Source organism: Zosterops lateralis (assembly GCF_965231275.1).
Source record: "Zosterops lateralis genome assembly, chromosome: 19".
Classification (NCBI taxonomy): Eukaryota; Metazoa; Chordata; class Aves; order Passeriformes; family Zosteropidae; genus Zosterops; species Zosterops lateralis.
In genome coordinates this window covers 11476363-11488811 of record NC_139779.1, presented here as the reverse complement: position 1 = coordinate 11488811, position 12449 = coordinate 11476363, and the positions used below count along the sequence as shown (strand labels likewise).

Below are 12449 nucleotides of genomic sequence, written 5' to 3'. Positions count from 1 at the left end.
TGACCTGGAGGGCAGAGTTCACCCACCCAGATCATCTCCCAGTGGGAACAGCAATATCCAAATCTTCTCAGAGTCAGCAGGGAGAAATTCCACTGCATGTCTTCTCTTGGGAAGAAAATGCTCTATGAAACTATTTTATTTCTGGTTACAGTGGAAAACTGGACATCATCCTTTGGGCATTACTGGCATCCGGAGGGTCCAAGCCTTTAATAAAGGCAAATGACTAAATTCTGCACGAGGGCAGCTCTCCCTTGCCCCAGCACCAGCACACTCAGCACCTTTTCCTCCCTCTAAATCACCTCACCCCCTTTTTTCCCTAATCAACATGGCAAAGACTCACCTCCCCACTGACCCCACCAGCCTACCTGCTGGATCCTGGATCCCCAGGCAGAGAGAGTGTGAGAGGAACTGCAAGAGCATCATCCCTGCCCTGTGATTTGGCCCATCTCAAGGGCCAAATCCTGCTGGGGGTGCAGGGGCGAGATGGGCCCTGCAGGAGCTTTGCCCCTACCTTGACAAACATCTTGCTGCCCATGGAGTTGTTGCCAGGCCCGGTGGGAGTGCAGTACACGGACATGGACTTGCGGTCCCGGGAGAACTCCAGGGTGCACTCCTTTCTCATCAGCTGCTTGATCACCTGCAGGAACAGCACTGGGCTGAGCCAGGATGTGCCAGGGACACTGGTGCCCTCTGCCTTGGCTGACAACCCTGCTGAGCCCCCGGGATGGGAGGAGAAAGGCAGCCACAGGAGCCAGCAAGGATGAGACAGGACTAAAAGCTTACAAGCTTTCCGAGTCAGAAAGGAGTCAGGAGATTTATTACAGCCTGCACAGACTATCAGGGGAAAAAAACTGGAACAGAGAGCCCTTTGAGCAAGTAAAGACATTATATGATCTAAAGTGGAGGAAATACAGACCCAAAATAAAGTATATTTTCACCCAGGAGGACAGGGAGACACTGGAGTAGGGGAATAGTCAGACAAGATATTTTCATGTCAAAAATAAATGTTTCCAAGGAGCAAGTGTCACTGGGGCTGGCAAGGCTCTGGGAATAGGGATTGGTTCATGCCAGAGGGTGGCTGCTCAATGCAAACTGGGCACCTAAAGATAACTCCAAACTTTCTCATCTGCAGCCAGAGCTTGGGCTATCACTCAGAGGGTCTCTCCTGCCTGAGCAGGGACTGGACTGAGTTGGAGCCTCAGGAATCACCTGCTCCAAAGTTCCATGTATGTTGGTCCTCAAGGCCCTGGCATCAGCCCCCCAGGTCCATTGTTCCTAAAACAGCTCACCATGAGAGCCTGGAAATCACATCCTTGTGCCAAACCTGTCCCTTAGATCACTGCAAGTGTTTATTGCCCAAATAATAAACATCCTAAATCCCTCCTCTCCCTCCTGTCCCCCAGTGCTGTAGCTCACAGGGGTTTATGCCCACTCACTGAATTGCAGGCATTGGCTCTCTCCACCTTGGAGAGTTTGCTAAGGTCCGTGTTGAAGACGTTCATCTTCTCCACCAGGCATGTCAGGGCTGTTTCAGTGGCTTCCCCCACCTTCTCATAGACCTTTTTGGACTAGAGGGCAGAAAAAAAAAGCCTAAGCTTTAGAGCACATCCTCCACGTGCTGCTGCCATCCCCAAGGATGTGTCACCCACCACACCAGAGCATCCCCTTGAGCTGATGATGGTGGGATGAGCTGAAGCCAGGGAAGGGATCCCAAAGAACAAACTCTACTGGCTTTGCCCTGAAGCACAGCAGAAGCATCCCCCCACCCTGCCCTGGCCCTGGTGCCCCCAGACCTCATTGTAGTCCAGCGAGGAGTCATTGCAGAGGGCACAGATGGTGGCCAGCTCCACCAGCCCGTCATACTGCCCGCACTGCACCGGTTGCTCGTCCTTCAGGCTGTGGGCAGAAAAGAACCCCAACAGCTTTACACCAGCTCACACCTTCAGACACAGTCAGCTCACACTAAAGATCCCTTCTAGGGGGGTATATATAGCCTGTATTTCATTTTTGTAAAAGCGGAAGCAAAAGCCCAGTTAAAGCCCCAGTGTTGGTGATTGTCCTGGGCTGCAGTGTAGGATGTACACAAAGTATTTATTCTATCACCATCTTCATGAACTGTTGAAACCAGGTGGGGCAGTGTTTTCCCAAGCCCCTGCCTTTGGGGTGTCTTCTGCTAATGGCCCATCAACGCCTGGCCCATGACTCACAGGTAACTCCCTCCAGGAGTTATCTCTGTTTAATGGGCCATCAAGGACCCATTTCACACTCCTCATCCCATTGTGAGATGCTCTGCCCAGGGGGAGGAGCCAAGCATTCTCACCTGGATATAAGCTGGTATGTGAGACAATGCAAGCAGCACTTACCTACTGGATTCCCAGAGGACCAAAGCTACCAGACCTTTCTACAGGATCACTGCTTCAGGGAGAGCACCTCATCTGGACTGCTTCCACCATCCTGCTCAGGCTGTATTCTGACTCTGTCAGTGGTCCTTTGTGTTACTGCATTTATTTTATTTTATTTTTACCTTTTTACCTTTCTTCTTATTAAATTATATCTCTGACTTGGAGCCTCTCCTTCGTTTTGCTTTCATACCACAACAGTGATAAATCCTTGGGTCCCCATTTTGTACTTTATTAAATGGGGCAGAACTAAATTGCAAATAAAATATCACAGGAGGCAAATAAATTCTGGAAGTGGCCCAGAATAAGGGGGGCTGCAGAGGAGTTCAAAGGAGCAAGCAAGGGCTGCTCTCAGGCGGATGATGAAGGTGATGGACCAGAAAAAGAGCAAAGAAATTCATGTTAATATCCACCCCCTCAGGGGTTTCCATTTGCTTTGAATCCAGAGGAGCTGTGGAACCAACAGCAAGTCCCTTCCCCTCCCTGTGATGCTGCTTCACACTCCACAGGGAACCCAAGGGAGCATTTAGGAGCAGCAGAAGGCTATAACAGCTGCACTGCTGTGACTGCTTCCAAGCAAGTGGTGATCTCTGCTTCCTAAATAGCAGCTCTTTGCTATGGAAAGGAGCAGCCCTGAACACTCCAGGCAAGCCAGATGCTTCTCCTCGCCTGGTGGTAGGAATGGCAGCAGTGGTTTGGAAGGAAATAAAAAATTATCCTGGTTCCAGCAGAGGTAACTGCAGGTTAGAGCTGTATAAACCCAGCCGGTCATCTGCTGGCTGGAAAAATAATTTGTCAGGCATTTACTAGGATCAGCTTATTGCACTGTTGGTTCCCAATGGAAAGAACATTTTGGAGCCCTTGTTACAGCTCGAGAGCGGAAAACATGGAGCAGCCAAGAAAATCTGAAAAATCTGTTTGCTGAGGGAGACGAAGCCACACTGGGCTGTGAGTGGGAAGGGAGATCCATTGCTCCTGTCCAGAGATGCTACCTGGCCCTGGGCTCACAGGAAGGGACAGTGGGTGGAGGAGGGAGCTTGCAGACACACCAAGTACAGCTTTTGCAGCATGTGATCCCCTGGATATCACTGGGAAGGAATGGGAAAGGACAGGAAGGGATGGGAGGTTACGGCCCCATCGTCAGCAGTCCCTGCATAGAGCCAGGTGAGACCCATGTGCTGGGAAAAACATCAGCAAAAGTGCTGCTGCCTGGGTGCTGTGTGAGCAAACCCAAGGCCCAGCAGGAAATATCCCCCTGCCAAGGCCAGGTTAAAGCAAACAAACTTTTCAGTCCCACCAGCCCTGGGAGACAGGGGGGTCTCTCTGTGACACCTCAGCAAGCCCACACATCCCTCTCCACACAGAGTGCAGGCACAGGGCTAAAGCTAAACACAAGAGCAACACAAATTGTTGCAGATCAACACAGTGGCCCCGAATGCAGTCCCCAGAGGACAGGGGACACTGAGCTTCAGAGGTTGGCAGGCACAAGTTCAGCCCCCAGCTCTTCCTCAATTTTAACTGAAATGCACTGATTGACACCAGCTTATGACTTGGCTAAGTTTTTAATGGAGATTCCTAGCCAAGCATCAAATTGGCTCTATGAATATTCATGAAATTAAGTCTGTGGCTGAGATGAGTTACAGCTGCTCCACGGATGAACAGAAGGGACCATGGTGACAAATGTGTCTGGGATCACTGAGCAAAGCAAAGGGGAGCAGAGAGTGCTCTCACCACCAGCTGAGCTTCTCATCTGCCTTCTTCCCAGACTTTGCCACACTGGGGGCCACCCCCTCCTTCCAAAGGATCAGGAATAAACAAATGCAGCAGCAGAAAGCCCCATGTGTGTGGTAACACTGCAGGGAAAAGCCACCAGCTTCCACTCCCTGCCCTTGGCTGCAGCTCTGCAAAGCCCCTGTCTGCCCTGAGACACACCCTGCCATCAGCGGGATCCTGCCCTGGGCACATCAGCCGCAGGAGCCATCCCTGCTGTGCATGCAGGGCTCAGGGAGCACTTTCCCTGTGGGGTTTCAGCTGTTTGCAAGTCCCCTTGCCCATTGCTGGTGGATCCTAGACAAGCTGCCCTCCCTGCATTCTGCTTTGGGGCAGGGGCAGCATCCACCAGTCAATGCCCAAATTGTGCAGGCTCCAGAAATATGGAGAGTCATCATCTCCTGCAAAAAGCCTTGTTCATCACCATGCCTACATTTGTCATCTTCCCTGGCTCACAGGTGGGCTTGTTTGATTGGGATTGCTAACAAAGGGAGAGCCAAGTGTGTGGAAGCTCCTTTGCCGAGTAGTGGGAAGGCAGAGCCAGGGTGAGCACCACCCAAATCAAGTGGGGCTGGATGTGAGGGACAGTGAAATAACTGCCCTGGCCCCAGGAACAGCAGAGTACACTCAATCACCCAACACTTGCAAGCCCAGCATGGTCAAAAGGCAGTGCCCAGAGGGTATCCCCATGGACAGCACTAACACACAGAAAACTCTCCTGTCTCCCCAGCTCATGGGGTGGCCATGAACCCAACCCTCCCATCTTCCCCCAGCAGTGCTGCCAGCCCAGGGCCACCCCGTGTCCCTGTGGAGGGGAGGGGACCCTCACTCACATCTGTCCCTCAGGGGCGTAGGTGGAGCCGGTGATGCTGAACTCGTGCAGGCTGCACTGGGTGCCCTCCACCTTCTCCATGATGAACATCTGCCAGGAGGAGAGGTGGAAACAGCATTAGGCAGCAAATCTTTGGTACAACCCTCGTGCCCAGCCTGGAAACCCACCAGCTGGTGCTGTCCCAGTTACAGCCCTGCTGGCACCAGGCTCTGGTCAGCCACTACTCCTGGCTGTCCCCAAATCCTTCCAGCTCTCCTCTGCCTTTTTCATGTTTGCGTCCTCCAGCTCTTTCCTCCCCTAGGAGAGGAGAGATGCTGAGCCTGTTCTTAAGAAGGTGCCTGTGTTTTTCTTGGAGCAGAGAAGGAGCTGGGTCAAGGTTTCCACTCCTGCCCTGGAAAGCCTCTGCAGGGCAGGATCTGCCACCCCTTCCTAGCCAGCTATCAGCCACCAGCCTTGTGCCTTACTGGGATCACAGCTCATCTCAGCAATAAAACTCTGGTGAGCCATAAAAGTCCCCCACACTCTGTTTTTTGCGATTTTTGCCTTTCAAAATCCTTCCAGTTTCTCTTTTGCTGCTGTCATGAGACAAATCCCTCAAACTCTGAAATAAAATTAAAATTCCCCTCTCCCCAAGCTCTCCCAGTCCCCCCTTGTTTCCCCCCAGCACAGCCCACCTTTGAGGGCAGCATCCCCTAGGAACAAGAGCAGGGCCTGTGCCCAGCCAAGGAGACAGTTCAGAGATGCTCATTTCTCATTACTTATGACCCACACTGAAACCAAAAAGCAACATAATAAAGAAGTAAATAAATAAATAAATAAAACTGTTTTGGCAAATGCATGTCCCTGGCTGCAGGGAGAAGCCAGGATTTAATTTGGCTGCAGAGAAGTGCTGCTCTCCTCAGCTCCATGAACTTGATGAGTGCCTCCAGAAAGCAGGTGCAGGGAAAACTGTCCTGCTCCAACCTGTCTCAAAATAATTGTTTTTTCTCCATTTATTTTCCTCTGGTTATTTGGGTTGTTCCCCAGGAGAGGGAAGCAACAGATGCTGGAGAAATCAGCAGGTATCACTCAGCACCAGGGATGCAACAGCTCCAGTTACCACCCACTTCTCTGCCTTCCACGTTTCCTCTGGCAACAAACAGAGGTTAATTTGCTATTATTGTTAACTATTATTAATAACACAAGGACAGTCAGTGCAGCCACACTGGCAGGTGTGAGTCTCCCCCACACAGGAGGTGTCCCCAGGTATGGCAGGGCCAAGCCAAGCAATAAAGGGCATGTCCAGGGGCGCACAGTCCCAGCATGTTTAGCACCAGGACACCCCAGTGGGTTTGGTTTTCTCACCTCCCTGTTTTACAAGTTTAGGCAAATGAGCAGGTTCAAAGCATACATCTCCTGTGTGAGTAAGTCTGAGCCCAAAACCAACCTCCCTGTGACTTCCCAGCTATTTGCAGATACCCTGTTTATTGGGCTAATGCCCTCAGCTCCTTTCCCAGGGCCCACCATGAAGGCCCATCAGCATCCCTGAAAGGTTTTGAAGAAAATAATGAGCTGAAGTGCTGCAGAAGAGGTGCCCTAGGTCCTCTGGAGGCATGGGGCTCCTCTGGCAGTGGCTGTACACTCAAGAAAGAAAGCAAAACCACATCCTATTTCCTTTGGTAACAACCCCCCCAGAGATGACAGGCCCAGAACCTGCAGTGATGCTCCCAGTCTGAGACAACATCAAAGGAATCTCCAAGGCTAAATACCCATAATCTTTTTCTTGAGACACCCAATGCCATCAGCGTTCCAGTGAGCTAAAATCTCCTGGACTCTGCAGAAAATGGACTCCTGAAACACTAACCAGACTCATTTATTAAAAGAGCTGAAAGCACCCACCCCAGCCACTGATGGGTTTGCCTGATATGAGCCTGTTTGTTTTCAAATGCTCGTGGCTACAAAACAATTATTACTTTCACAATAGCGTCGTTCTTATTAAAAAAGGGAAAAGGGAAATAAAAAAAAATACCCAAACCATTCCAAGCTCTTTATTTTTCCATGCCTTTTAAAAAAAGGTGCTACATAACCCACAGAAACCAGAGGTTATATCAAATTTCCTGCTGCTCCCAGCTTGTGTGACTGGCCAAGCCTGGGGGCAGCCAGGGCCCTGCAGAGGTGTGTGCAGGGTTTTGGTGTGATCAGAGGAGCACAGAGGGGTTTGGGTTGGAAGGCACATTAAAACTCATCTCATCCCACCCCACTGCCATGGGCAGGGACACCTTCTACTATCCCAGGCTGCTCCAAGCCCCATCCAACCTGGCCTTGGACACTGCCAGGGATCATGGGGCAGTCACAGCTTCTCTGGGCACCCTGCGGCAGGGCCTCCCCACCCTCACAGAGAAGAATTTCCTCCTCATATCTAATCTAAATCTCTTCTCCTTCAGCTTAAAACCATTGCCCCTTGTCCTGTTGCTCCAGGCCCTTGTCCCAAGTCCCTCTCCAGCTCTCTTGGAGCCCCTTTAGGCACTGGATGGGGCTCTGGGGTCTTCCTGGAGCCTTCTCTTCTCCAGGCTGCAGAGCCCAGCTCTCTCAGCTTGTGGATGTTCTGGCAGATTTCCAGGCTGAGAAGTGGGCAGGTTTGTGGGCAGTGGACACAGTCCAGAGGAAATAGCTGTGTCTTAAGCAGTTAAGAGGAGAACTAAAGTTTCCATCACAAAAATAATATGAATAATATTAGGAGCAATAGGAGGAGGTGGGGAATGCTGCAGCTCAGCTGGGAGCTGCTGACAAGTCAGGCTCACACAGGGGCTGCCCAGCCTCTTGTACTGCACAGTGACCAGCAGCTCCAGCATCCAGCCAGGGGAACACAGCCAGCAGCACCCCAGGGCTTCTCCCTGAACCTGCCCTGAACCTTTTAAAGCCACACCTCTGATTTGGGGTTTTAACGCATCAGAGAGGCTGGAAGGAAAATGTAACTACACGCTCACAAAGAGTGCACCCTTCTCCCAAAGGGTCCCAGCATCTCTCTTCCTCTCCTGTCCCGTGGATCCTGCCCTGGCCTGGTGCTGTATCACACAGCTGAATGCTGCTGGTGTGCATTTGCAGGAAGCACAGGGCACTTGTGGATGCACCATCCCTGGAGCAGCACATGGCAGCAGTTGTGAGCTTGTGGGGAGGACAGGTGTGAAGGATTCATCTCCACTAGTCTGTATTTTCTGTAGTGTCTTTAAAAGAACTACTCATTGAGAGGCAGACAAGGCAGGATTGCTGTCTGGAATTGTAAGAGCTGTAATCATCAGTCACTATTTCATCAATCAACCCATGGATCAGCATCATTTTCCTCCTGCACTGGAAGCAGCCCCAGCCAACAGGCACCCACTGGTAACTGGCTCAGCCCCTGGGACTCCCAACCAGGTCTCCCAGTAATTAGGGACAGGTTTAGACAGACAACAGTGCTGAGCCAAGGCACAGTGCCCTGGAGATTGCACAGCAAACAGTGCCTGCACAGCTCCTGGACAACTGCACCATGGATGGGAGTTTGCATGCCCAGGCTCTGCTACAAGCTTTGTGGAAAATAAACCCCTTTCTGCTCTTGCTCCCCAAGACACCAGCAGCCATCTCAGAGACAGCCAAATACCACTGATCAACCTCCTCCCAGACTTGGGGTGCCAGCATCTTCCTCCCTCACCCTGAGCCCACATCTCCACCTTGGGTCCTGATTTTTAAATGCCACCTTCCCAGAAAATTAAGGTAGGATGCATTAAAGGGTGCTGCAGGTTTTAGAAGTGTGATTTAAACATGTGAGAGCAGAGAGAGATGTGATGCTTTTATATCCCTTCTCCTCCTGCCAGGCTCCCACTGCTCCCAGCTCCATGATCATTTCATGGTTGGGAGGAGGTTGTTCCTGGTTCCTCCATGGGCTGGGGGAGATTGTGGTCTCAGAGACCCCCAACTGATCAGACAGTGACACAAACCACAGGTTTACTCTGACTTACTAAGTGGGTTTGTGGTCTGATTACTGTAACCTTGGGTGGACTTGAGGTCAGAGCAAAAGCACCCAAGTCTTGGCCATCCTGAGTGGATGAAGTGCCCACCACAAAGCACCTCATTTTGGGTGGCTTTGGGGGGCACAGACTCCCCCCTGCTGACCACCTGGGCCCATGTGTGTCCTGCTGCACCCAGAGACACAGCACAGCTCTTGAAACCCAGCTGAGGGTATGAAACCAGCCCTGAAGGCCTTTCGGGAGTCCCTTCACAGCTCGACAGACCTGATGCCAGCAGTCAGACAGTGAGCTCACTGCCAGCAACAGACCCTGCAGCCTGCTCACCAAATTAATGGGCAAGTTAATGAAACCACACTCAATTAATACATTTTCCCAGTTATTGACAGGGTTTTCTGGCTGCTCAACCCCATGGCTGAGCTGGCTGTTTGGCACAGGAGCATGTCCTGGACACACCAACAGCTGCCCAGCACAAATATTTACCCACCTGCCACTCCCAGGAAGCCTCATCCTGCCCACGTCAGCACGGGGATCCCTGTCCATTAAACATTAACAGCCCTGGCTGTGCCTCCTGGGGCCAGCCCTTCTCCCAGTGTTGTGCCCTGGGAGCCAAGTAAATAAACAGATATTGGATCCAGCCAAGTAAATAAACAGATACAGGAATGGGGTTATGGGCAGAGGGGCTGGAGGATACTTTGACTTCTTAACTGATTTTTTTTTTTTTTTTTTTGCAAAGTTGCTGAGTTTGTTCTGCAAATGACAATTGATACCAAAACCCTTGTATGCCACTGCCTCACTCTGTCCATCTCTGCCTCAGTGTCACCATCCTGACTCTCCTGACTGTGCCACACTGCAGGGGATGGTGGCACTTCTTCCCAAGTTCAAAGAGCAGACCTTCCCTGGGGGGGAAGTGGTTTGGGAAGGTGTGGTCAGTCTTCCTTCTCCTCCTGTAGTGGGCAGAGCTCAGGAGACCCAAGGCACTGGGGTCATCCTGTCCTTGCTTCACTGCATCACTGGCTCTGAAAACGGGGTGGTGGGAACCTCCTCCTCACATGAGACATGGGCAGTTTGGTCCCTACTTTGTTCTAGCCCTGTCCTGTATCATTCACAGGGCAGAAATACCAGACATTTCCATTCCTCTGCAGTTTGTGCTGAGCTAACCAGTGGCCAAAGCCTGTGGCCAGTTTGCAGCACTGTCACAGCTTCCCACCACACTATCTGCATGCCAGAGAGGAGGGACGCTGGCCAGGTCCCTTTTTTTCCCACAGCAACACATTTTCCAAGGTTCTCTTATAAAAACAACATGCCAAAGCCATGTAAAATGCTTTCCTGACACTCATGGATTAATGGGAAAACTGAGCAGTACTCAGATGGTCCAGGCTTTCCTAACAAGTCTCCTCTCCACATGGCCAGTCATGAGGGAGCAAAACTCTCTGGTAGATGAGGAGCCTTCAAACTCTTCACCAAACCACCCCAGCACTCCCTCCATCAGAAATACTTTTCATGGGTCCAGACTTTGTTATTTTCCATGGTCCAGGATTTCTCACTGGTTAGGTTAAAACAGGGGGGGAAGAGCAAGAGAGCAGAGGAGGAATCAAGATTCTAACAGAGGCTGATTGCATCAGCATCTCCAGGAGCTCCATCTCAACATCATATCCCAGCAGGAAGAAACATTCCGTGGAAAGTGACCCCTGAAATGAGACTGCAATAATGGTGTGCTGATAAAAATGAGTTTTCTAATTACACCCAAGCCAAGAAAAGCCCTGATCCTTACTGATCCTGGCTAGGGGAACCTCAGGGCTTCCTATAAAACCCTCTTCTCCCTGTCCACTCCCACATTCATAACATGACACAGCTCTGGTGAGCAGGACACAGAGCCCATCACCACAGCATGGGCTGCTCTTAAGCATCTCCCCTGTGTAAGAAATAGATTTGTAGAGAATTCTCAAAGCCTGACAGAAGGCTCACATAGTGTATGTTCTGTATGCAAACTTCGAGATAGAAAATGCTGACTTTAGAAATGGCATGGAATAGGACAGACATTGTTGAGAGAGAAACAGAACCAGAAACAAGTTTCAAATTATAGCCTCGCAAATAAGACTAGATACTTCCAGAGAGAAATAGAGAAATAAATAGAGAAATAGAAATAGAACCATTTCTATTCTTTCTAAGAGAAGAGAAATAGAACTACAAAAGGTGCGTTGTAGTAGGACCCACAAGGGGTGATTTTAGATGATTTGCTTTAAAGCATTAACGGCACTGTGTTGTAAAGGCTGATGGGACAAGAAACGCTTATATATTGTAATCTTATATATATACATATGTATATATACACACACACATAAATCTATACATATATATACACATATCTATACATATATATACATATATATATATATACATATATACATATATATACACACATACACACACTACACTTATTTCCTAATTACAATACTTATGTATTGCAATTAGGAAATAGACCAGAAGAGTGTATAATCCAACACCCCTGCCCTGCAGACCCCAGCCCAGCCAGCTCTCACCCGGCACACAGACATCTGGTTGGTGGTGAGGGTGCCGGTCTTGTCAGAGCAGATGACAGAAGTGCAGCCCAGGGTCTCCACCGAGGGCAGGCTCCTCACAATGGCATTTTTCTTGGCCATCCTGCGTGTCCCCAGGGCCAGGCAGGTGGTGATGACAGCAGGCAGCCCCTCGGGGATGGCGGCCACCGCCAACGCCACCGAGATCTTGAAGTAGTAGATGGCGCCACGGAACCAGGAGCCGCCATGCACGGGGTCACTGAAGTGGCTGATGTTTATGACCCAGACGGCGATGCACACCAGGAAGATCACTTTGGAGAGCTGCTGGCTGAACTCATCCAGCTTCTGCTGCAAAGGTGTCTTCTCGGGCTCCGTCTCCACCATCTGGTTTCGGATCTTCCCGATCTCCGTGTACACCCCGGTGGCAATAACGATCCCCACGGCCTTCCCAGCTGCAATGTTGGTGCCCTGGGAGGGGAGGAAGGGAGCAGGGTGGGTATGTGGGCATGAAACCTCTTGGTTTGAGCAGGGAAATGGGTCACTCATTGTGAAGGGAGAACATGAGATCTTGGTTAAGGGGGAAAATGGGACATCTTGGGTTTTTATATAAACCCACCCTAAGGAGCAGGAGAGCCCTTCCTGTGAGTTGTAACCCCTCAAGGAACCGACTTTTGCTTGAGAAGAACATGAGAAAGGAGGAAACCCAAATCTGCATATAGCTCCAGGCTCAACCACAAACATCTCCCCCATCTATAATGCATCCTACTTGACAGAAAAAAAAGTGCTCTGAGATTGCCCAAGGTATTTAAAAGGCTTATGTACCACAACCCAAATGAAATCCAAATGAAGCAGGTTCTTATTTTTATGGACTTGGGGCTCTTTTCATGGATTCAGGTCTCATGCATGCACTCCCCTTCTCTGCTCAGAG

General features: G+C 50.5%; 1 protein-coding gene across 1 annotated transcript in view; it reads right to left on the bottom strand.

Moving 5' to 3' along the window:
• The window catches only part of ATP2A3 (ATPase sarcoplasmic/endoplasmic reticulum Ca2+ transporting 3), a gene marked incomplete at its 5' end in the record, with an annotated part of 55512 nt that overhangs the window by 16536 nt on the left and 26527 nt on the right, over window positions 1–12449 (bottom strand). Inside the window, 5 exons of the mRNA XM_083874966.1 lie at window positions 512–637; window positions 1437–1568; window positions 1794–1896; window positions 5003–5091; window positions 11525–11989. Of these exons, the coding sequence (XP_083731092.1) occupies window positions 512–637; window positions 1437–1568; window positions 1794–1896; window positions 5003–5091; window positions 11525–11989 (915 nt within the window). The remainder of the gene's footprint in view (window positions 1–511; window positions 638–1436; window positions 1569–1793; window positions 1897–5002; window positions 5092–11524; window positions 11990–12449) is intronic.